This window comes from Suillus fuscotomentosus (genome assembly GCF_016647785.1).
Source record: "Suillus fuscotomentosus strain FC203 chromosome Unknown F5891scaffold_221, whole genome shotgun sequence".
NCBI classification, from domain to species: Eukaryota; Fungi; Basidiomycota; class Agaricomycetes; order Boletales; family Suillaceae; genus Suillus; species Suillus fuscotomentosus.
This window is the reverse complement of record NW_024539733.1, coordinates 3962-30999: the sequence shown is the minus strand read 5'-3', so window position 1 is coordinate 30999 and position 27038 is coordinate 3962. Positions and strand designations below refer to the sequence as shown.

Here is a 27038-nt window from a genome sequence, read left to right as displayed (position 1 = left end):
GATTCGAACACTTACATGTGGCACTGCTTGCGCATACTCTTGATTGCACACCACATTGAGCGCAGTATTACCCAACACTTCCGAGCGCAAATCTCTTTAACATGTCCCACCCAAGATCATAACAGCATCCTCACCTTTTGTCAGTCCATTCGCCACTTTCGTCACAGCCTGCCCCACTGCACTGGCATATTCTAAGGGCAATTCCGACACGCGCGAATGATGGGCTTTGGGTATAATAAGAGTGTGCCCACGTCTCAAGGGCAAGATATCTGTGTAGCAGGTTAAAACAGGTTTCGCCCACTTTTCAGCGCCAAGTACCTAGAATAGCTATGACCTTATCATCCTCATACAGACGCGTCGAGGGCATTTCGCCTGCGATAATACGGCAGAATGGGCAATTGTGATCTGCATCGTCCCTCCACTCTGTTGGTATACCGCGGTTGGCATGTGCACCAATAATGAAGGATGTCATGAGAAAGGACAGGTCTAACTGCTTTTACCTCATCTTGGCGGCTGTCAATAACATTCCGACTCGAGGTCTAACTATTACAATACAATGCAGATGATCTGATCTATCAATATGCTAAAAACAGCTGCACAGGATGTCGCAAAGCAGGAGTCTTGCGCATCTAAGATAAATTTAAGAAATTGCCACTACTCCTACTACTAGTATACATCCGTCACGCATACGCTGCTTCCGAGCCCTTTTCACTGATCCCATAGTCCTCTCCCTTGACAAAGGCACGCGTACATTGTGCCATAGTGACGGATCTACCAGTAACGCGTGAGCCTGGATTTAAAAATAGATAAAAATGAGAGATACTAACGCGCGTGAGATGGAATCAGTTTGGTAGAAGTTAGAGATGGGCTTGAGGAAGGGCTTGCCAGAGACCTTTGCGGATGCCGTATTGGCTGCTATAGTCTGAAGGCCTGCCACAGCAACTTCAGGGGATGTCCGTTCTGTAACATCGTAGCGGACGAGAGTAGGCGAGATATCCCACATGCGGTCACGCAAACTCAGGACATCATCGTAAGGCAGTGGTGAATCGAGAACCTCCGAAAGTGCACTAGAAGATAGGAGATGAGTATAAATAACACTCCCACGAAAATAACAGCTACCGAATAATCTTCCAATCCTCACGGGAAGCGCCAGGTGGAGGAACAGCGGTACGACCTACTTGAGACCGGCCCTCCGTGTTCACCCATGTCATAGCCTTTTCGGTGTATGCTGCAGCAGGCAAGCAGACATCAGCAAGCGAGGCACCAAGATCTCCGTGGTGGCCTTGATAAACGACGAAAGCATTCGCAGGTATAGACTTGGGGTCGACTTCATCTGCGTTGAGCAAGTAGACAAATTTGGGTTGGGTATTTGCGGCCTTCTTCGAAGGAACAAACCCAATTTCGTATGCCGCAGGTCTAGAGGCAATCTAAAAGGCAATTCATTCGACTGGAGCTCAGAATTTAAAAGTCAAGGCTTACCCTATGTAGGACGGAGAAGCCATTCCACTGAGGGGTAATGAGCGAATCTTTGTTCTTCTCGACAAACTTGGCCAACGCGTTGTAAGCAGCAGCACCGTCAGGTTGCTCCGCAAGAGCGCTCCCGACGATAATCAAGGGTCGCTTGGCTGCTTTAAATTTGGCTGCGAATGCTCCCTTTCCAGCAATGAAGTCAGCAAGAGCCTTAGAATCTGCTCCAAGGTAGTCGTAACCGTACGCCGTATCAGCACGTTCGCCGATGAGGCCGACTTCAAGACTTGTGTGCAGCCAGTTCTTGCGAATGCGAGAGTTAAGGACGGCAGCCTCGTGGCGTGGGTTAGTGCCAACAAGTAGGATAGCATCGGCTTCCTCAACACCGGGGATGGTAGAGTTGAAGAGATAATTGGAGCGAACGTCAACACCATGTGGGGGTGGTGCGTTGCCATTGGTCTGGTCGAGTGCAAGGTTGTCTGATCCTAGGCGGTTGATCAAGTCTTTGAGGGCGACAAGGGATTCGGTATCAGCAAGGTGCCCAGCAATGGCTTGAATCTCATTGCCAGTAGCCCCTGAGGAGGTTATACCATCTGCAATTGTCTGTAGAGCTTCCTCCCACGACGCTGCAACGAAACGGTCGCCCTGCTTGATGAGAGGCGTCGTCAAGCGCTGGAATTTCAAGCCGTCGTAAGCATAACGCGTCTTATCACTGATCCACTCCTCGTTGACTTCGTCGTTGGTTCGAGGCTGGATTCGTATCACCTGGACACCGCGAGAGTCAACGCGAATATTCGAACCAACGGCATCCATGACATCGATGGATTCGGTATTTTTTAGTTCCCATGGTCTGGCGTGGAAGGCGTATGGTTTGCTTGTTAGAGCACCGACCGGACAAAGATCGACGATATTGCCAGAAAGTTCGGAGTCCATGGTCTTCTCAACATACATGCCGATTTGAAGGTCATTACCGCGACCCGTCGTACCAAGCTCCTCGACACCAGCAACCTCATTAGCAAACCGGACACACCGAGTGCATTGAATGCAACGGTTCATGGAAGTCTTAACAAGAGGTCCAAGATCTTTGTTCTCCACTGCACGTTTGCCCGTAATTTCATGGAAACGCGTACGGTCAGAGCCGTATCGCATGGACTGGTCCTGAAGGTCACATTCGCCACCCTGGTCACAAATAGGGCAGTCGAGTGGGTGGTTGGCTAGAAGGAATTCCATGACACCCTCACTGCGCACCTTGTGAGCAGATGCGGTAAAATGCAGACACCCTCAATATTGTCTTACCGAGCTTCATGAACCAGCGGGGTATTTGTGAACACCTTGGAACCAGGCATGGCCGGCATAGCACTGAATATCATTGATCAGCACGTGAACTCATAAAAAATGAATATGATATCATACCATGATGCTACTGGCTTTGGGGAACGCTCGACCTCAACCAGACACATACTAGAGCAAGCATCAACATTCTGCCTCCCTTTCGCCGTCACACTTTTCACTCACCGACAGTTACCAGCAATCGCGAGTCTAAAGGGCAGTTTCAGCCTCTACACTCTGTCGAGAAAGAAAGTGCATTCTGACGAACCTGTCATGGTAGCAAAACCTGAAGAGGGAGTTGGTGAGCAACTACTGGAGTGATACAGATAAATAGAAAAGACATACCGAGGAATCGTAGCACCAGCAGCCTCGCAAGCTTGAATCAACGCGGACCCTACGCGATAATAAGCTATGTAAAGCGCGAAACACGAACAGAAATATAGAGATATGTACCTTGCGGAACCGTTACCTCCTTCCCGTCAACAGTGAGAGTGATATCAGCTTGACGTGCGGATGTGGACGCTATGGACCTGCGGCCTACAAAATATGAACACCTAAGATGATATGGAGGTCAAGGCAGGCGTACCATGTGAAGCACCAGAGCAAACGACTTTCCCGAGTCGCCCCGTTGAGGAGGGTCGCGAAACCAAGCGTAACATTAAGATATTATTTGGAGAACCAAGAAATATGCAGAGAAAACCGAACAAGTGCAGGTCGCTCGCACGGACGAGCGCTGCCGGTTAAAAAAGCGGGGATTAACGGTGCTCGTCGTGATACACAGCGACCAACGAAATCGCGAGTATTACACGATTCGGGCGGAGTTCAAACATGTCATGGTGCCGAACATGTTCCGGTAGAAATATTTGTAGCCATGTTTATCAGATATGTCATTACTTACAGGCAGTAAATAGTAAAAGTACAAATACTAGTAAGTGTCCGGACTGAGTTCCATCGCAGCCGTTCCAGCAGCCAATTATTAGATGATTAGCAAATTACGTCCTTCGTACCCTCCAACAAGTCTCATGGAACATAAATAACGAGGAGAACATTCACAATCAGCTTCTCCAATTCTCCATTGGACACAAAGTATACCCTCTCCTTCGCAAGCGGACCGGGAACCCAATCAGAAAGGATAAAGATTTCCGCTTGAGAAAGAGGGATTGCACCGCTCTCCTCAACCCTCATCCTCAGGTTGTGAGCTTCGATTTTCATTATCTCTACGTCATCTTCTTCCGGACCACCGTAGTAGCTCATCGGACCACGGACGGATTTTGCTGAACGAGCAGGTGATCCAAAAGCGCTAGGAAAGCCCATCGATGATAAGCTTGTTGGCGAATCCAGAACATCGTTTCCGCATTCTACGGTCCGATCGATGGGCCAGACGTATCCCCCCGCTGCCCAATGCAGCTCCGGCGCAAGTTTGTACACCTTCAGGGCATGGTATAAAAGTGAATCACTGCCCTTAAGCTGGTCACCTTACGTCAATAAAGTCCTGCCCGCAGTCAGCTGAAACTCACATGAGGAACCAAAGATTCGGCTAGGCCCTCCGAAGGATTGACACCGTAATCATGGGTCAAATAGAATGCTACTTTGCGTCCGCGAGACAGGCTGAGGACTGGGGAAAGAAGATCAAGGAAGTATTCACTCGGTGTGATCAGAGGATCGACTGCTGCGCCGTATGTCTTCAGATGCACCGCGTACGTGAAGGTCATCCTGCATCCTTGCTGGATGGTTTCGACTTCGTATTCGCATTCCCCAAGGAATGCAGTCCAGTGTACCTCCGAAGGTTTGCCTCCACCTCCGAAGAACTTCTCTTCTGTCCCTTCTGAATCTCGGACAATCATGTTTCCACCACGATGGTGAACAGGTAGAGTGACGCATATTGTAGCAACTCTACCATCGTTGCGTAATGTACGGGGTTGGGGCGCCATACGCGCTCCAGTTACCATCACCTCCAGTTTATCTCTCAGGGCGGTGAGGTAATGTCCCATGGGTAATGCCGGGAACAGTGCATTGCGCACTGCATCGAGGATGGGATGATTGGCGATTTCGAGAGTGGCGGTCAAAGGAAGATTCGATGGGTAGAAAAGGGTTTCACGGTCAGGGTATACATCAAATCCAGGTGTCGGATGGGGTTTACATGCTGCGAGTAGCACTTCGAGAGCCGGAGGTGTGTCGTAATCAATGTTTATGGGGAAATCAAGCGAGTGGGTGATGCCACTCTGTAAATCGGACTCAGATTCAGATAACGACTATTAATCAGTGCCCACGAACCGCTCACCTTTGAGCGAAAGAATAGCACCAAGGACGCCGGGTCCATTGGGATGTGACCGGTGACAGTGAACGGACGCGCTTTGGCGGTGAGTAAACGTGATACGCTCGCACGAAGAGCAGTTTCAGCGCCATATTCAGACTGACGACGACGAACGCCTGGTCGTTTTGGAGATGATGTATTCATTTTGAGTGGTCGCTCGATTTCGAATTCTGATACGCTTCCGTTCCGCGCGAATTGACGACTGCCATCTGAACGGCTGCTATCTGAGAGGCGACTCGCAGCTGATGGTGTTGGAGAGCCTAGTGCTGATCGTGGATGCATCGCAATAGTAGAGATGTCGCTAATGGTTAAGGAAAAGAGTGAGGATCTGTGGAACTGGACGGGACTCTATTTACCAGCCGGGAACAGTGAGTGGCCAAAAAGAGCCACATCTAGCGTGCCGAGATCCAGTGGACAACGATGACATCGAGCCAATCACGCGCCCACAACGTGTTTGATTCATCGTAGACAAGATGGGGTTGGAGGTACAGCAAGACATCTTTGGTAAAATTTGGCCAACCCGCTAGTATTTCCAAGCCGGAGTTTCGTATTCGAACGGACGTTCCTGATCTCATCTTGGAAGATAGCGGTCCTGACAATGGAATAGAGTTCAAAAACTTCACATCTGATTTGAAACCGCCTGCGAGACTGAGTACAACGCGGCGTCAGCATGGCAATGTCTGTGGTGAAAGGTAACAAGATTTTATACGTACAAGCGTCTTTTGTCTCTGTAAAAGCAACAAGCACAAAACACTGTCATTTCGGTTGATTAACTCTGAATCCTGTGATCAGAATAGAAGTCAATAATCAGCTGACACGTGCATGCTTGACATACCATCCTTTGTACAAAACGGACCTACAGCAAACTACCCAGTCCCGGTCATCCGCGATTGTTTGAATCAAACATTTCATTTCAGCGCTTCTTATTTATGAAGTGCACGTGACTCGGGCGGGGACGCCGAAGGGACACAGTCTTTGGGTTTGCCCAACAAAAAACATATTGCTTCACGCTACCTACATATCAGAGGACTAGACACTAATATGTCTGCAGCTACACTCGAGCAATAAGCTCAGTCACAGCCAGCACCTTGAACAAACCTAGTAAGATGTGAACACGAGGCCCATCAACTTGATCCTCAACAAGGTGTCCATAGCGCACCTGTGTATACTGCACGTCCGGCACATCAAAGCACCGACCGCAGATCGTTTCAAGGAATGTGGTTAGGTGAAGCTATGCAAGGCCGCCTTCTACATCTTCGCACACCGCCATCAAATAGTCACCCTCGGTTCGGACGCCTCTCGTGTTGGACAGAAGGCAACGTGCCAAATCCCGATAAGTAATATGGCGGTGAACGCAGCCATAAGAAACCCTGGCATGCCCAACACAGACACCAAGTTCCAGTCGCCTGGTCTGGCCATCGGGAAGAGAAGACGAATATGGATCAACGATCGAGGGGTCCAATGTAGCCAGCCTGCACCTGAATCGACCAAGTGAAACAACCAAGGACGGGTTCCTCGTCCTACTCAGCGACAGATTCAAGAATATATGGAGATATATGCCAAAATGAGCAATATGTGAGCCAGCCGACCGTCCCCAGAATACATTCGCTCGTCCTCAATGTAACCAACGGGGGTCTCTGACCAATCATACCATGTACGCACTCATCGTCAGACACCGAAAACTGATCGTAGACCGATGACTGGATTAGCAGGAGTAGATGGGGAATCACCGAGATCATCATGGGCGATTCAACCGGTGATCCTCAATTTAAAGAATACCTGGCCATCGTACCCACGAGTCTTGTGTTAACCCAGGTGACTCCGTTTGATTCCTTTGCTCCGCCTTATTGACCATGCCATGTCGTTTGTCAGGGTCGCCTTATCTATATATCTCACCTTCCTGCTTCCTATTACCAGGCAGCCTGATTTGGATGGAGAAGGTCCGCTATTTTTGCGCCCCAAGACAATGATACGGTTTGAGACTCGAATGGCGGTGGTACTAGGCGTTCGTGAAGGACTGACGGTCATGTGCGGTTCCACGAATAGCTTCAAGATCTTGCAGCGTATTTCAACTCGGTTCCATCCCGCGGAGTTCCTGCCAGCTATTCTTTCTTGATACCGTGACTTGACGCTCAGGGGATGATTGATCATGCTTATCAATATATATCAAGAGGTCTATATCATAGATCCGGCGTGAACGAACTGATGGTGGTCGTGATGCTGGCTGCGTCCGTAGTCGAAGGCGATTATCCGGGCCGTCAATGATCCTTTGGCTCTGTTTATTTCTAAAGCCTTTGCCAAACAATAAGCGTTCCGTACGCCACTTGGTGACCGTCAAGCGAGAAACAGGCACCACAAAGATCGTCTAAAAAACTGATTGCGGCACGCTGAAACGTGATACCACAAATTAACGGGGCTAACCAAGAATGTCGGGTATTCCCGGATCCCGATGCAAGCACTTATCAGTACTACCAATCTTACGTTACTCTGGATTGATCCGGGACTTCTTCCCTTCTTCTACCTCTCAGAGGCCTCTGGCGCACATCTGTTGGTAGAGGGCAAAGTCTTTCGCACTGCCAACTGTGTCCTCGTGTTTCTTGTGCTTCTCCAATCACCAATCATTCACATCGTACGATATCACTACAATGACAGCGGGCCGTCTACTTCCCAGCTTTCCCGGCTTCGTATGGGACTACAATCCGTTATCGACGTCTTTCTACCACAATAATAATATTCCGTGCTGCGCATGTGGCTACAGTTAATGACCAAGAGTCCGACACACCGTATCTACCCTCCAGAGGCATCAATAAGTACAATGCTTCTCTCATACCCAAGACCCCACTACAGTCGATATGCACCGCAGAAGCCCAATCCAATCCAAGTTAAGTTCCGGTTTCTTCTGATATACGTGACAACACACGAGTGGATAGGTTTGCGCCCGGAATCTGTTGTCGATGACTTTTTCTACAACCATTGTGCCGTGTTCTGTGAACGGCGATCAACAAGTCCAAGTTTGGCTCTCATGCGCAAGCATACATTTAACAACCGCGAATCTCATACATTCCGCATCTCTTTTGCATCCTTCAAAGGTATAAGTTATATGAACAACTCTGATGGCTCAATGCTCCACGAAAGCTGATATGAGATTTAAATTAAGTGAGATGATCAGACATCAAGACACCGTAGACTTTGCCCCAACGCGCAGTCTATCTCTACGTCACAGCACAAAATTCATCGTGTCACGATCATCGGCCCAGAGTCTCGCATACTCCAAACATAGTCTGTAGACGTACGCTATTGCCAAACCAAGTCAGGTCAACCAATTTGCAAATACATGCCCGCAAAGCTAGAACGCACCTTCCATATCGACAGTCCTCCCTATCGTCTTCCTCCACTGTCGGCCCGCACGTGCGATGCGCTGTAAACGCTGGTCGCCGTCTAGTGACTGTATTGGGTGCGTTGTAGTCAAATTTGCAGCGGCCAAAGTTGACGGTGAAGGTCCGGAGAAATACGCGTGGATGTTGTATACCTCGGCATAAGACGAGGATAAAGGTATATAGTGTAGCCTTGCTTGCTATTCAGCCTTGCATCTGAGTGCCAGTTATAAAACACACCATGGCTGTAACCAATCTGACAGGTACTCCCGCCATACAGTACTCTTTATGACAGCGCTTTCACTAGATAAGAGTGCCAGGAAACGTCCCGAGTAACCCATACCATCAAGATCAAGGAGATATTTATACGCCCAGTGCTGGCCCAGAGGAACGGGTGATGCAAAGCGGTGACCTTTTCTAAGTGCTTCCTCGCCGCCAGGATATCCGCCAGTTGTCGAAACAAATGCAACATCCATTATGTCGTCGTTTAGCTGTCGCGCAGGCACCTCAGCCGTAATAAAGTTGTTAGCGTTCGAGGGGTCAGCATGGATAATGGTCCGATTTCCTGCTGCACTCTCGTGTGTCATGTGAAGAAATCTGTCACGAAAGATGAGAATCACGTGATAGGCAGCAAGAACGGATTACCTGTGTCTCTGGTAATACGACGCATAGCCCGGGGGAGTGCTACCACCACCAGTGTCTGCGCCCCGCCAGAAAACGGCGCCTATCTTTTCTTCCCATGGAACCTCCGAATCATCAACGTCATAGGGTTCATCACCGTGAGCATTGAAACCGTAAGTGTACCTGGGATGTTGTGTAAAATAATAGTGGCTCGGAATCCTAATATCCAAGAATCCTGAGGCCTTTGCGGGAGATAAAACAGGGTAAAGTACAGGTATCGTGCGCCAGTCCGAGAAAAAGTGGCCTTGGGAAGAGTGAGCCCAGGGATATGAACAGTAATCGATGGAATCTTCGACGCTTGGCACAAAGGTGAATTCGTCTCCAGGAGCTGGAGCGGAGCCGAAGAAAACTTTTGCATTTTCAGCATTGGGATTGCGGTATGAACTGTAGAGGCGACGGGCTTCAGCTTCAGGTGGACATGTTCGGCGATAAGCTGCCCAAACACTTCCTTGCCCCTTCCAATCAGAAGTGAAGTCAGATCCAACCATAGAGGTTATTCCACCTGAGGCGCAGTTAATGCATGACCCTAAATTCACCAATGACATATGTAACAGACCTGATGAATCTTGTAACGTCATGTTAGGAAATTGACGGTGTTCCCAAGGTACCAAGATCCTGCCCTCCGCCTTCGAGTTGATAGCAAATTGCATGTCAGGGAGCTAGAGGCCTTCATGAACAGAATGAATGGACAGAGAGGGCTGGGCAAACACACCTTATCTTGAAATTTCTCGAGTAAAGTCATAAACCCCAATGCTCTATGTCCGCGCTCGCTACCCGACTTGTCAATGGAGGTGCCTTCGGCCTTGCCATTGACGATGCGGATCAAATCAATAGACGGAAGTTCGGTAACCTGCAAAATAAACGTCATGGTACTGTGGTGGAGGGGAAATCACACTCACTTGAACTGTCCTCCTTCGAAACTCTACGCCAGACATATTCCAGAACGGTGCCAAGTCTTCATCAATGGCGTCGAACTCGTCCACCAGTCTCACGTTGTTTTCCTGCGCGAATTTCCACCAACCTCCAAACCCTCTGGGAGGCTCGCGCCCGTATCTTTTCCTATATTCAGTCACAGCGCCTGCAAGAGTTCTGCTTTGCCTCGAGAGCATATGCTTGAACTTCTCCTCCGCATCCGCCATCAATTTCGGTATGGGATGTTCGGTGAGGGTGTATGGTTTCCCATCCTTCACAAAAGGGAGCCACTTGGAGGAAGTCGAGAACCAGTTTCCTCGCGAACTCAAGTCTCGTCCAGAAGTTTGATCTTTGTGACCGGCGAAAAGGCCGGCTTGCATAAAAAAGAGGAAGACACAGACGAGGAATATCCAGCCGCGCCATCTTGTTGGCTGTGCATCACCTTGATTGATGGACTGCATTGTTGAGGTGAGTATGAAACCCTGCACTGTCGAGCGCGGAGACTACGTTCAAGGTAAGATAGCTGAGGTGAACATGGAGAAGATTCTACGTGTACCGTAAATACGTAATTAATATTGATACCTTTTAAAAATTATACATTGTTCTGACGATTAAGTCCGTCATGGCCAGCTGCCACGCATGACCACATTTTGGACATGCGAGCAGGATTAAGAGATTAGTACATGTACATGTACATATGCATATGATGAAATGTTGAGTTCATTTTTGTATTACATGAAACCGATTGGCCGAGCAGATACGTTCTTGCCGGTCATCGTGATGCCACATCATCGCCCACAAAAGTCAATTAGTGAGATGATCACAAAGCAAGGTGTGTCATGCTGACTGAGGAGCAGTAGCTGAAGACTCCGTCCGATTTTAAACTGAGTAATCGTTTACCATGCATGGTGCTGATCGACAGATATAAAGCCGACTCTGAGATCTGATCCCTTGTCATCGCTTGCAAACTGCATCTCTACAATCCATAACAAAATCATGGCAGAATCAAAGGTCTGGCTAGGTAAGTTCTCGGTATTTGTTCATCGGGCTTCGCGAATTGACGAATCAATGCCAGTTACTGGATCATCCTCGGGATTCGGTCGCTCCATGACCGAACTCCTGTTAAAGAACGGAAATAGAGTGATCGCAACTCTACGGCGCAAAGAAGCCCTGTGCGATCTTGCCGAACAGTATCCGCCTTCTCAATTGTTGATCGTCCAGACGGATGTCGTAAAGACCTCGGAGGTCGTTGCCGCATTCGCAAAAGCCAAAGAGGTGTTCGGACGTGTCGATGTTGTTTTCAACAACGCAGGCATAGCTATTCTCGGAGAGATGGAGTCTATGAGCGATGAAGACGCTCGTCAAATCTTCGAAGTGAACTTTTGGGGTGCATCAAATGTCACAAGGGAGGCTATTCGGATGTTCAGGGAAGTGAACAAACCTATCGGAGGAAGACTATTGCAGGTTTCTTCTTCGTTGGGCTTACGTGGAAGAGCTGCAGCGTCCTACTATGCCGCATCGTGAGTGAACATGGCCATGTGTGACATGAATGCTCATCAACAGCTACTTCTGACAATAGTAAACAAGGTAAGCGTGTTTGTCAAGGTCGCATCAGTATCTCAAACCGGATCTTTAGCATTGGAAGGATTCAGTGAGAGTCTCGCACAAGAACTGGACCCAGCTTGGAACATACAGGTTTAGTCAATTCAGTCTGAAGAAGGAACTCAAGCTAATGCCAGGTAGATCACGATAATCGAACCAGGTCCATTCCGGACGGGGATGTTCAGGGGCAACATGCAACTTGTTCCTCAACATCCAGCATATGCAGACCCAGAGATACCTGGTTCTAAATTCCGCCAGTTTATGACTTCAACTCTGGCTGATGGAGACACTGAAAAGGCGGTGGTGGTCATTGAGAAGCTCACTCACCTAGATGATCCACCGCTAAGATTTCCATTGCACAGGATTGCAGTCAGAGCAGGGAGAGAGAAGGCAAAGAATCTCACGGAAACCATGGATAGATATGAGTCATGGACAGAAAACGTCTACTTCACGTAGTACAGCTGATGCGTGGTACTTACTTTGGACGGCATTGGATTTGACCGTGAATGTGGCGGGATATAGAAAATGCTGATGCGATTTACTCTCGTTTGAGGGATCAACAGAAGTGCATTGTACCGTTGGTGACATTCAGGAAGCCTTTGGCGTGCAGTAACAGCTAGGTTCGTCCGAGTGACTCCTTACACGCGGAATTGTAAGAAATAGAAAATAAAGGATGTGTGAAGTGCATAACATACCTTCCAGAGCCCGGTGCCAAATCATATCCGGCCTGACACAAATTTAAAATGGATTTAGATAGGACGTATGTAAGGCCAGCGCGAGGCTGTTTGAGTGGGAGACAAGCAATGGATGCATGGGAAAAGTGAGAGATATGACACGGAGGTTTGTCAGACCACAGACCTTTATTTCGGTAAACACGATCTCCGATTGATCTCTGGATAGTAGAGACGGGTGCTGCACGTCGGGTCGAGTCCAAAATAACTGTCTCGTCGACTGGGAATGCTGTCACTTGCTCATCAGTCGTCCGCTTCATCAGCCGCAGCATACTGGACTGCCTTATTTCGCTGCCATTCGTGTTAGGTCTCCGAATCGTTGATGAGGGTGTTCAAACAAAGCTTTGTGGTTGGTTCGTCATTTGTATTAGGTCATGTGATCGCGTCATGAAAACAATTCATGCTCCATAGTCCGTGTCAACCACAAGGATATTTGCTGCCATCTGAATATCATTAGAAAAGTATTCGGAAGTATATCTGGAGCATCATAATCAAGAATTACAAGTGCGGCACCAAACTAGTCCACAACACCGCCTCATATGCGTTAGGAGGAAGATTGCGTAAAGTGGTGAACATAAGTACCAAGAGGACAACACGAGCGATAATGTACAACATGGCAAATGCGAAACAAATCATAAGATATAGACCCCGCATGACGCGCATCAATGAATCGGGGAAGGGCTGTACTAAATAGATCATTTCCGAGGCCAAGTAGGCACCCAAACAAAGGCAGGGTATGCAAGTTGTAGCGACGGCACTTATACGCCATAGCACCTGTTCCTCGTATGTGGGGAATGCAAAAAACCAAGCCATACAATGGATGCCGCCGAATATGGTTCCAATAAGATATCCAGCCTGCAGAAGAGCCATCCTGTCCAAAACTTCGAGTTTGATGCTGCCATCAAATGTTGGAACTTGAAGTTTTCGAGATGTGGGAATGTCAGCCCAGCCTATCAGTTCTATAATTGGACTGAAGACTCGAGGCAAGTACCGAAGCTGAACGAATTCGTCTTTGTCGCTGACACTAAGGCAGACATAATCAACAGCGGTATAATCGTTGAGGCGCATACATACTCAATGTGACCCTCTGGCCTTGACTCAGTTGACTTCCAGTACACTGGATGTGGACATTGCACATCGAGAGGCTTGTCCCACCACACAGCATAAGTTAGGAAATTAAGAACCGCAAAAGCAAGTGTCCCCACTTCGAGCTGGGTGATTTCGAGGTGATATATGGCGCGGGTGATGAGCTGCATAACAAACCAGGCCGCCTGAAGCATGACCAATCCTTTCGATATCGCATTGCCTTTGCTCTTGTCGTGGATCTGGTTTGCTGTTATGGTAGGGACGTCGATACACTTTTCATGTATCAGCCTGAGAATGTGCTTGTGTTCTAGTGTACGGCAGGGTTCCCCGTTTGCATAAAGCATGAGACCACCCATGAGCACAAAGAAGCTGTGCGTCTGAGTCCACGTAGAAACTAAGGACACATGAGTCAACATTTGGGTGAGCATGAATTGGGCTTACCTTCAGAGTGGGGTTCGGAATGCTCTGACTGAATCCGTCTTGCAACCCACCCTATGAGAGCACAAAGGAAACGCCAAGGAGACACGAGCACAGATAATACACCTGTAAAAATCAGGAGAGAGAGGCGAGCGGTACCCCCATGAAAGCGGAGAAAGAGGAGAAAAAGGGGATTTCTAGTTCCAGGTGTTTCAACAGACACCCTTTCTAAGGACATGTATAGGGAGTTGTGAGATGTAGAGTTTTCAAAAGTACAACTCACCTTCAAACCCCGCACGAACACTGGGATACCTCGATTCCTCGAACTGTCTTGTAACTTGTTGAGCGCTGAGCCACTGGCGCATAGCCCATGTAACCATCAACTCGGGAGCGATTAGTGCCATCATCATGATGCCAAGTTGTCGCCATATCATATCAAGGGAGCTGCTGTCCTTCGGACTCGGGATATTGGGGTGGATAGCACTGTATGTGCACGCAAACAGAGTGAGAATGGAGCTGGAGATGATAGTCCATATAGTTCTGGTCGTGAATGATGGGGCTTTAAAACTGTCGCTAGTAGTGGTATTTGTTGTATTTGTTGTAGGTGCAGCTTGGACCACTCCAGCGAGGTAGAGGAAGACGCAGAAAAGTACTAAGCGCATTATGATTGGATGGGCATATCATATGCATCCTGTTCACAGTTTTTATCTTACTGGTGAGCGTTAGTACGACGAGGGTAGACTGAGAATAGGCTGGTCTTATCTCTCGAGCGTTCCGACGTTCACGAAAACAGATACGTGAGGCCCTCCATGTACCTTACTTTTCCCAAGATTTGGGAGCCAAAGTACTTCCTGAGAATGGTAACTCGGAGACTCCGGGCAAACTAAATGTGTATATGTGAGCGTCTGTTCTAATCCCGGTACCCTATTGTAGGTGCAGTTTGGATTATCTCAACGAGGTAGAAGAAGATCCGGGAAATAGTGAGTGCATTAATATTGTTGGGCGTTGAATGGAAGCTCAAGCCATGATGCATGATGCATGATGCATGGGCGCCTTGAGATGACGCCCGCTAGCAAAATACAAATACATAGTCGGAACATACCGTGATTCAATACATTCAATATCCACTGGGTACCTTCCTAGTCCTAGTAAGGTAAGTAGCTTCTATTGACTGGCCGCTGCCCTTGGTCTCCGAAACGCCCCATGCGACAATGCGACAGTGAAGTTTCGGCTGTAAGAAATATACTTCAACGCCTTTGGCTCGCAGCAGAAGTGGCAGTGACAGCGCCCCCTTTAACTTTTTATTGCAAGCTCAGGGCGGCGCTTGCCTTCGCTATGTACAATTCCATCGGTAATGAAGTACATGCGGCACTGGCATGTGTCCACGGACCACCATCGCCAGCTTGCACTGCTGCAGCATACACAGGATATTCCAAAGCCTGGTGATAATTAACTCATCAGTACGTAGTACCTTCAACTTGGGAGCCGACGCTTTCATTATTCCAATTGTAGGCTTCTATATTTCCCCTATACTTCCACCTGATGAGCTTTTAATTTGCTTATAATTAGAGCACAACCAAACTTTATGCCATCAGGAATCCAGGAGGAATGTTGCAACAACGCCTTTAGCCTAGTGGGATCGAATATCTTCGTAGCTGTCCACTCGGACGATCACAAATTGCATCCCACTTGAAACGGTTCGTGTAATAACTCACTTGTAATTCAGTCGCGGTGCGACTCACTTGTCAACTTCCTATATCAGATCAAACTGGGACCTGAGGCCTGAAGGCCTGGTGGGTCGACTGGATACTCGGTTGCTTTGAGACTACGGCGCATTTGCCGCACACCTACAACGGGATTTACAAGCGATATCTCTCATACAGTGAAGGTAGTGTGGCCATCACGAATAACCTATGAAGTATCATGCTGATTTAGGTTCTTAAGGGCTGGGCGAGTGTTTGTCATAGTAAAATGCCAGAACAACCGACACCCTTTGATACACCCGGGATATCTTACTTAAATGAATCGCAACGTGTCAGTGTTTCCACTCATTGCCGCCCTCAAGTCGATCGTCACAGCATCGAAGCTTGCTGGTGCCTCAAGGACAAGTCCCAACTAAACTTTCGCGGGTATGACATAGTATGAGCGTCTGTTCTAATAGCATCAACGATGAGTACCCCTCGCTGTCCCACAGCAGTTGACAGCGATGACACAGGCCCGACGCATGCTAAACGGCAGGATTCAATTTGCCTTCTCTTCGGTCAACTACAGTCAGCAGAATTTTCAGTCGATCAGGACTCTGTGGGAGACAAGCAGTGGTTGCACGGGAAGAGTGAGATATGACACAGAGGTTTGTCAGACCACAGACCTTTCCTTCGGTGAACACAATCTCCGATTGATCTCTGGATAGTAGAAACGGATGCTGCACATAGGGTCGAGTCCAAAATAACTGTCTCGTTGATTGGGAATGCTGCCACTTGCTCATCAGTTGTCCGCTTCATCAGCCGCAGCATACTGAACTGCCTTATTTCGCTGCCATTCGTGTTAGGTCCCCGAATCATTGATGAGGGTGTTCAAACAAAGCTTTGTGGTTGGTTCGTCATTTGTATATAGGTCGTCATTCATAGCGAGAAACGATTCATGCTCCATAGTCCGCGTCAACCACAAGGATATTTGCTGTCATCTGGATATCATTATAAATGTATGAAGTGTCTGGAGCACCATAATCAAGAATTATAAGTGCGGCACCAAACTAGTCCACGACACCACCTTGTATGCATCAGGAGGAAGATCGCGTAAAGTGGTGAACATAAGTACCAAGAGGACGACACGAGCTGTGATGTACAACGTGACAAGTGCGCAACAAGTCATAAGATATACGCCCCATATGATGTGCCTTTCTGAATCGGGTAGGCGTCGTACTAGATCGATTATTTCCGAGTTTAAGTAGGCAGTCAAACAAAGGCAGGGTGTGCAAGTTGTAACGACGGCACTTATGCGCCATAGCACCTGTTCCTCGTATGTTGGGAACGCAAAAAACCAAGCCATACAGTGGATGCCGCCAAATATGATTGCCATAATCAATGCAGCTTGCTGAAGAATCGTTTTGTCCGAAACGTCGAGTTCGATGCTGCCATCAAATGTTGGAACTTGGAGTTTTCGAGATGTGGGAATATCAGCCCAGCCTATCAGTTCTATAATTGGGCTGAAGACTCGAGGCAAGTATCGAAGCTGAGCGAAGTCATCTCTGTCACTGATACTAAGGCAGACATAATTAACAATGGTATAATTGTTTAGGCGCATACTACATACTCAATGTGATCCTCGGGCCTTGATTCGGTCGACTTCCAGTACACTGGATGTGGACATCGCACATCGAGAGGCTTGTCCCACCACACAGCATAAGTTAGGAAATTAAGAACCGCAAAAGCGAGTGTTCCCACTTCGAGCTGAGTGGTTTCGAGGCGATAGATGACGCGGGTGATGAGCTGCATAACGAACCAGGCCACCTGAAGCATGATCAATCCTTTCGATATCGCATTGCCTTTGCTTTTGTCATGAATCTGGTTTGCTGTTAGAGTAGGAACTTTGATACATTTGTCATGTATCAGTTTGAGGATGTGCTTAGGTCGTAGCGTACGGTAGGGTTCCTCGTTCACATAAAGCATAAAACCACCCATGAGCACAAAGAAGCTGTGCGTCCGAGTCCACGTAAGATCTAAGGATGCATATGAGTCAACATTGGGGAGAGCACGAATCTGACTCACCTTCCGAGTCGGACTCGGAGTGCTCTGACTGAATCCGCCTTACAACCCACGTCACGAGAGCACAAAGGAGACGCCAAAGAGACACCGGCACACCTGTAACAAGCATGACAGAGAGGCGAACGAAAGCCTCAGTCAAGCGGAGAGAGAGGCGAAGGAAGGGGTTTGCAGTTTCAGGTGCTTCGACAAACTCACTTGCTAGAAACATAGTGAGTTGTGGGATGCCACAGAGTTTCGAAAAACCCAACTCACCTTCAGACTCCGGACGAACATTGGGATACCCCGATTCCTTGAACTGTCTGGTAACTTGATGAGCGCTGAACAACTGGCGCATAGCCCATGTAACGATCAGCTCAGGAGCGATTAGCGCCATTATCATGATTCCAAGTTGTCGCCATAGAATGTGATACCAGCTGCTGTTCTTAGGACTTGGGATATTGGGGTGGATGGCACTGTATATGCATGCGAAAAGAGTGAGAACAGAGCTGGAGATGATAGTCCATAAGGTTCTGGTCGTGAATGACGGGGCTTTAAAACTGTCGTTAGGAGTAGTAGTATTTGTTGTGTTTGGTGTAGGTGAAGCTTGGATTACTTCGATGAGGTAAAGGAAAATGCAGAAAAGTGGTAAGCACATTATTGATATTGAATGTCACTTTGGGGTGCCCGGTGTATTGCGACATGCATCTTGTTCACTATTTGTATGTTACTGGCAGGCGTTAGTACAAGGCTGAGAATAGGCTGTTCTTATCTCTCGAGCGTTCCGACGTTCTCGAAAACAAGATACCTGGATCCTTGGGTACCCTGCCCATCGCCGCTGCCTCCAAAACTTGACGTTGAACGTTAATATTGTAAATGGTACTGGCACTTGCCGCAATATGCCACCAATGTTGTTATCTATGCACTCTTTTTTCCGTGCTCCAGTGGGCATACGCTCGGTTCTGTTCTTGTTAAGCACATGCCATCCCTTCAAGTGTTTCGTCGTGCATACATGCAAGGCTATGGCTCTGATCGCGGCCCTTGGCGTTATCGTCTCTTTCCAGAGCACGAGCTACGTGCCCAGATCCTGAAACGCTGCACAACTAATATCTCAAGTGACGGAAGGAGCCTTGCGGCTTCTCTCCAGCCTCACGTTAGTTCAGTCAACGAGGACAGATATCTGATTATGGATTTAAGCCTTCCAAATGGTGTTTGGAGCTTGAACTGTGTCTTCGATGGTGCGTGCTACTATGAGGCACCACAAATACACCTTCCCCCTCGCATCTTATTAAACAATACAACATCTTCTATGCAGGGCATGGAGGGCATGAAACAGCTGACTACCTTGTCTCCGAATTGCCCTCACTTTTAATGGCTGGACTGTTGCCCACCGTGACCAACTTGGAGGGCGTTTCAGATGTTCTCACCAGAGCGATTTTTGACGTGGATGAAGCAATAACACGGGACTTCCTCAAAATATTCCCTGAAGAAGTCGACGAGATCGCTACGATGTCAGATATAACAGTCAAAGCGCGGGTCAACGACCAGTCTTCCGGAGGACTAAATCATCAGAAAGCCCTACGTTGCTTGAGGGGATCTACAATCTTATTGACGCTCGTCGACCCTACAAAGAAACATCTTTGGGTGCTAAATCTCGGTGATGGCTTAGTGGGTAAGCTGAGGTGAAGGTTCAAGCGGAAATTACTGACATCGACTTTGGAGCAGTGCTCGGAAGTAGACGACACGCGAATTCACAATGGAATGCATCCATCTTGAGCGATAATCATAATGGCAACAACCCTGCTGAGGCCGATCGCATCAAACAGCAACACCCTGGCGAACCAGAATGCATCTTTGACGATAGAGTGCTCGGTAATCTTGCTGTCACGAGAGGTAAGCCTATCGAATGCATTGGATCAGTTGATCTCACTGTGATGCGGTGTCAAGCTGTTGGCGACCACAGCTTCAAACTGCCTCGCATCTACGCCGAGAAAATATTTTTAAATGTAGAACCGGGGTTTCGTGTCCCTGCTGCGATCGAGTCTTTCATTCCACGAAATCTGAGCCCACCATACGTCTCGAATCTCGCAAGCGTTCGTTATGTCGACCTCCATGAGCAGTCAAGCTGCGACTGCTTTATCTTGATGTGTTCCGACGGGCTGGTTGACCTTTACATGGATGACCCAGATCACGTTGAATCCCTTACATCTCTCGTCCAGAAGTGGGTGGGAATAGTAGGTGACGTCGTGAAAGACGACATTCAGGAGGCAATGCTGCGCTTGTTAAGACATGCTCTGGGCGCAGAAGACATCGACAGTGTCTCATGTATGCTTAACGTAGACATGCCTGTCCCTTACATGGATGATACGACTGTTATCTTACAAGTGCTGTAGCATCCGATACGAAGGCGTGTGCATGTAGGGGTAACGGATGCGGATTGTACAGATGCCAAGTGCCAGAAATGCTGCGTTTGTAAATTACAGATAAAAGTCAGGGAAACGTCGGGTCCTGCATCATCGCAAGTCCACGATCTCCAGTGGGATGTCTTTCATTTGCACGTGCCCCTTGTCTGCGTCCTAAACAACCGATCAATAGCTGTGGACGAACCACTCCAGAAGCTACGCACTGTAGGTCAGCACTTCTGGGTGCGGGTGGAAGGCTTCCTTGACATTGCAGTCCAAAATTGTTTGCAAGCCTGGGGGGTCGGTGAGGCGGAAAATTCCAAAGCTAACCGTGAAAATAATTAAGACACGAGTGGTGTGAACAATGTGGTACGCACTTGGAAGTGAACTTTGGGGCGCAAACAACGGCAAAGGACTCCGGAACCATGCGCTGAAATCCAGAACGTGTATGTAGATCAACCGACGACATCAAGCCTTCGTAAAGGGCCAGTAAGCAAGAGGTTTTGTGCTAAATTTAAGGACCCACAGGATTGTGAAGGGTGCGTGTGAATCTAACGAAGATCGTTAGACGCAGATACACAGAACAACTGGAGGAAACATACCATTGGTGTCTGCATGTCTCTTTCATCTATGGTGAATATATCAACATTCGTGTTTGTCTGCGGTGTATCATACATACAGCGCATATACTGAGCTAGGCACTGTGTACCGTAATTATGGGGCCGGAATAGACACTGATACAAACAAAAAGTGAGCAGACTGGTCCTGGAGTCATCACGCTGATGGCCCAAAAGTAAATATGTTAGCGGCAGCATCACGGGTGAAAATGAGTATGTAAGAGGCGAATGCAAATATCTTGTGTCTCAAGGATGGTTAATGTTGGCGATGCAGTCGAGGTCGGACTCCGAGAGACAGCAGGAGGAGGTCATGGACGAGCTGCACAAAGGTCGCGGGAAGTCACTCATCACGCATATTGTCATGGGACAACGCCAGCGGGCTGCGGGAGACTGCAGGCAGGACATTCTGTTGGGTATAGTCGTCAGGTCCTGCGGTTGCAGGCTTGCTTATTTTAGCATACTGCAAAACAAAACAAATTTGTTTTGAGCTTACAATACGGCGACAACTGCCAGCAACTCTGAGCCGATCCGATTCAACTGAGCTGATACGCGATGGAAACGAAGGTGAAGGCGAACGAGAGTATTACAAAAAAGTATAAGCGTAAATGCGACTTGTGGCTACTTAGTCACAGGCTTTACTGGCATTTGGGGGGATAGATATTGGAAACGATCGATCATGTGAGTTGCGTAGGAGGAGCGTATGGAGCGGTGGGATGGGCACGGGTATTGAAGGGACTAATGGGTTGAGTTCGGGTTCAGGATGCAAAGAAAACGGCTCTCTGGGCGAGGACGCAAAGCCCTTCTCTTCAACATGCTCACCAACATAATCCTCATCCTCGCATTTACACTCATCCTCCCCAAACAGATCCGCGCTTCAAAGCTGTTTTTATCTCCTCCACAGCTCGCTTTATCCGGATCAACAAACTCTGCGCGTCCTCTTCATCCTTACTAAGTAAGGTCAGCGGGACCTTGAAAGGCGATCCAAATGGTTTCACTGAGGAAAAAAGCTTCGTAGATGATGTGCAGGTGGGAACTTTCATAGGACACGCGCACCTTCAAGTACTTGGTTAGTGACATGCTTATTTTCCCACATTCAGTGGACGACGCGCCGCACTCGCTGATGATGTGAATAACAGAGTACATCAGTGAGGGAAACTTCCTGTGCGTGGTCCCATTACTCGCTCCCAAAGGGGCAGAGGGTGTAGAGGGTGCGACAGATAACCGTCTGAGCCCTGGTACCTGTGCGGGGGATGGATTAGGTGTAATTGGTGTTGGTATTGTTGGATAGCCTATGTGGTGGTGGCTAGCTGAAGACGCGTCATGGAAAGCTCAAACAAAAACTCTGGTTCAATTCACATGTGTGTAGGTCATGTGATCGCGTAACAATTCGTGCAAGTGGCTCCATCGTCAACGCGTCAACCACAAGAATGATGCATCTGAATATCATTAGAAAAGTATGAAGTGTATCTCGAGAACCATAATAAAGAACTACAAGTGCGGCACCAAACTAGTCCATGACACCGCCTCGTACGCGTCAGGAGGAATATTGCGTAAAGTAGTGAACATGAGCACCAAGAGGATGGCACGAGCTGTGATGTACAACATGGCAAATGCGAAACAAATCAGTACATATACAGCCCACATGAATTGATGGAATGAATGGTGTAAGCGCCTTGCTGAATGACTTGAGTCTAAGTAGACACTCAAACAAAGCCAAGGTGTGCAAGTTATAGCAACAGCACTTGAGCGCCATATCATCTGTTCCTCGTATGTGGGGAAGGTCAAAAACCAAGCCATGCAATGGATACCGCCAAATATGATTGCCATAAGCAATGCAGCTCGCTGAACAACCGCCCTGTCCGAAGCTCGGAGGTCGACGCTGCCATCAAATGTTGGAACTTGGAGCTTTCGAGATATGGGAATGTCAGTCCAGCCTATCAGTTCCATAATCGGGCTGGAGAATCGAGGCAAGTACCAAAGCCGAGCGAATTCGTCTGTGTCACTGACACTAAGGCAGACATAATCAGCAGTGTTATAATTGTTCAAGTACATACATACTCAATGTGATCCTCTGGCCTTGACTCAGACTTCCAGTACACTGGGTACGGACATTGTACATTGAGAGGCTTGTCCCACCACACAGCATAAGTGAGGAAATTGAGGACCGCAAAAGCAAGTGTCCCCACTTCAAGCTGGGTGGTTTCGAGGTGATAGACGGCGCGGGTGATGAGCTGCATAACAAACCAGGCCACCTGAAGCATGACCAATGCTTTTGATATCGCATTGCCTTTGCTCTTGTCGTAGATCTGCTTTGCCGTTAGGGTAGGGGCGTCGATACACTTGTCACGTATCAATGTGAGAATGTAGTCAGGACGTAGTGTAAGGTAGGGTTTCCCGTCCACATAAAGCATGAAACCACCCATGAGCACAAAGAAGCTGTGCGTCTGAGTCCACATATGATCTAAGGATGGACATAAGTCAACGTTTAGGTGAGTACGAACCAGGCTTACCTTCCGAGTCAGAGTTGGATTGCTCTGACTGAATCCGCCTTACAACCCACCTCGCGAGAGCACAAACGGAACGCCAAAGAGACACCGGCACAGATAATATGGCTTTAGCAAGCAGGAGAAAGAGACGAATGAAAGGATTTCGGCAAATGAAGCGAATGAAGCAATTTCCAGTTGCAGGTGCTTCAACAGAGTCCTCTTCTAAGGGTGTGTATAGTGAGTTGTGAGATGCAGAATCTCCAAAAGCACAACTCACCTTCAGACTCTGGACGAACGCTGGGATATCCCAATTTCTCGAACTGTTTTGTAACTTGATGAGCGCTGAACCACTGGCGCATAGCCCATGTGACAATCAGCTCAGGAGCGATTAGCGCCATTATCATGATTCCAAGCTGTCGCCATAGAATGTGATGCCAGCTGCTGTTCTTAGGATTTGGGATATTGGGGTGGATGGCACTGTATATGCATGCAAAAAGAGTGAGAACGGAGCTAGAAATGATGGTCCACAAGGTTCTGGTCGTGAATGATGGGGCTTTAACACTGTCGTTAGTGGTAGTATTTGTTGTATTTGTTGTAGGTGCAGCTTGGATCACTCCAACGAGGGAGAGGAAGATGCAGAAAAGTACCAATAAGCGCATTATTGGACGTCACTTTGGATGTATCATATGCATATGTCCTATTCACTATTTGTATTAAACTGGCGGGCGCTATTTCCGATTAACACAATGTTGTACAATGAGGTTGCGATGAGGCCCTATAGGCGCTTGCTTGGTGCATTGATGTCTGCTTGTGACAAACGAAATGTAATGATCATGCACAATTTGAAGTCACGCAAGAATTTCAAATACTTTACATAATTCTCTCAGCCTGCTGTAACTCGAGTCAATGATCATGCATCATGAGCTCAACTACAATGTCAAGCGAACTAAACTGCAGCCGGGCGAACAATTTTTTGATTGAAACCCTTTCCTATGTCACGGTTAACGTTCAAGTTGTATGGTTGGCGATGAGCATGTCGATTACTATTTGTTCGAACTTTGACGTCTTTGGTTCGCAGCATCAATCAGGCTGACTTGTAGTGACAGCGCGTGCCCCCTCTGAATTTTCATTGCAGGCTCAGGGCAACCATGTTGAGTTGTAGCGCTATATACAACTCCATCGGCAATGAAGTACATGCGGCACTGGCATGTGTCTACCGTCGCTAGCTTGCACTACTACAGCATACGCAGGAGATTCCAAAGGCTGGTACTTCATAATTCACTTGTCAGTACATGCTTCAACTTGGCAATCGACGATTTCATTATTCCAATTGCAGGGTTCAATATACCCCTATAATACCACCTGGTGAGCTTTTAATCTGCTTAGAGCACAACCAAACTTCATGTATCAGGAATCCAAAATGAATATTGTGACAACGCCCTTAGCCTACTGGGATAGAATATTCTCGTAGCTTTTCACTTGAGCGATCACAAATTGTATCCCACTTGAAACGGTTCGTATCATAACTCACCTGTCAACTTCCTAGATCAGATCAAATTGGGACCTCATGGGTCAACTAGATACTCGGTTGCTTTGAGACTACGGAGTATTTGCCACTGCGATACCGCACACCTGCAACGGTATTTACAAGCGATATCTCTCACACAGAGAAGGTAGGAGTGGCCATCACGAATAACCTTCAAAGTATTGTACTGATTGTAGTTTTTCAAGGGCTGGGCAAGTGGTTGTCACGGTAAAATTGTAGTTCATGCCAGAACAACTGGCACCCTTTGATACACCCGGGGTATTTTACTTAAATGAATCACAGCGTGTCAGTGTTTCCACTCATTGGCACCCTCAAGTCGATCGTCGCAGCATCGAAACTTGCTGGCGCCTCAAGGACGAGCCCCGGCTAAAATTTCACGGGTATGTACATAGTATGAGCGTCTGTTCTAATAGCATCCACGATGAGCACCCCTCGCTGCCCCACAGCAATTGACAGCGATGACACAGGCCTGACGCATGCTAAACGGCAGGATTCATTTTACCTTCTCTTCGGTCAATTACCGTCAGCAGAATTTTCAGTCGATCAGGACTCTTCTTTCTTAGCGGGCTTGAAGTGGTCACGAATCGGTGAGGCTAGCCGTGCGCGCTTCGTGCATATTATAATGCCTGACCATCGTCTATGCTTCCTTCGGCGCCTGGATTTCCCGGTCCCGGTCCTGGTGACTCATCAATCTATCACCTTTCACCACGTCAAAGACGGTTCGAGAGTTCTCCCCTGAATGGGTGGTGATGAAATTATTTAGTCGTGCGTTCCATTCTACCGCACGAGAAAATTCACATTTTCGTGTTCTAATGCCAGGATACCCTTGCCTCGTTGTCACCGGTTGACATAACGTATCTAACGAACCCAAAAGTAGCCTTCTCTGGTATTCTGGTGTATAATTTTGGAGCTCTGGCGTTGCAGGGGATATTTATGGGAACGAGTCAAGAGACTGAGTCAAAAAGACTGCAACACAGGCGTTGCTAGTCATCTAAAGAGGCGCTGGAGAAGTCACAGTTGTCATGGCATAAGTGCGCCATCCACGTATCAACTCGAGTACTTCTTCAGGCTGTGGTGGATTCCTTGTTCACATTTGGTATGAAATTACCCATGGGGCGCAAAGAAACTGCATGTCTGATTCTGATTCCATGTACTCATAATATACGGATTCAGATGAGCCGCAAAAGAACAGACATATTGGAAAGGCACGAGTGAGACTGCAGCACAGGAATATGAATTGCTGAAGAAAGGAACAAAATTCAGATAACTCACCTTCAAGATCCTATGCGGGAACTTCGATACCTAGCTTTAAATATCGTCGACCACAAGAGTGTCACATCTGAATATTACGAGAAAAGTATGAAGTATAAGTATATCTCGATCACCATAATCAAAAACTACAAGTGTGGTACCATACTAGTCCATGACACCGCCTTGTATGCGTCAGGAGGAAGATTGTGTAAAGTGGTGAACATAAGTACCAAGAGGACGGCACGAGCTGGGACGTACAATGCGAAACATGCGAAATAAATCAGAAAATACACACCCCACACGACGTACTTTAATGGATTTGGAAAACGCTGAAGTACTGAATGGGTCACTTCCGAGTCGGAGTAGAGACTCCAACAAAGCCAGGGTGTGCAAGTTGTGGCGACGGCACTGATACGCCATAGCATCTGTTCCTGGTGTGTGGGAAAGGCGAAGAACCAAGCCATACAATGGACGCCACCGAATATGGTAGCCATAAGCATTGCAGCAAGCCGAAGAACTTTTCTGTCCGAATCTTCGAGAGTGATGCTGCCATCAAATGTTGGAACTTGGAGTTTTTGAGATGTAGGAATGCGAGGAAAGCCCATCAGTTCGAAAATTGAGCGGGCGATGGGAAGCGGAGCGAATTCGTCTGTGTCACTGAAACTAAGGCAAACATAATCAGCAACGGTATGATAGTTGAGGCACATACATACTCAATGTGATCCTCTGGTATTGACTCGGTCGACTTCCAGTACACTGGATGTGAACATCGCACATCGAGAGGCTTGTCCCACCACATAGCATAAGTTAGGAAACTGAGGACTGCAAAAGCGAGTGTCCCCACTTCGAGCTGAGTGGTTTCGAGGTGATATATGGCGCGAGTGATGAGCTGTAGAACAAAGTAGGCCACCTGAAGCATGACCAATCCTTTCGATATCGCATTGCCTTTGCTCCTGTCACGGATCTGTTTTGCGGTCAGGGTAGGAACGTCGATACACTTGTCTTGTATCAGTTTGAGGATGTAGTCAGGACGTAGTGTAAGGTAGGGTTTCCCGTCTACATAAAGCATGAAACCACCCATGA

General features: G+C 47.9%; 1 protein-coding gene across 1 annotated transcript; it reads right to left on the bottom strand.

Moving 5' to 3' along the window:
* Positions 1–12887: 12887 nt before the first annotated feature.
* Positions 12888–14575, bottom strand: F5891DRAFT_1155880 (uncharacterized protein; the record flags this gene model as incomplete). Its single annotated transcript, XM_041365213.1, has 3 exons — positions 12888–13434; positions 13485–13873; positions 14252–14575. 3 exons carry the CDS (start codon positions 14573–14575, stop codon positions 12909–12911), a joined length of 1239 nt encoding a protein of 412 aa, XP_041216814.1. The 3' UTR covers positions 12888–12908.
* Positions 14576–27038: the final 12463 nt, after the last annotated feature.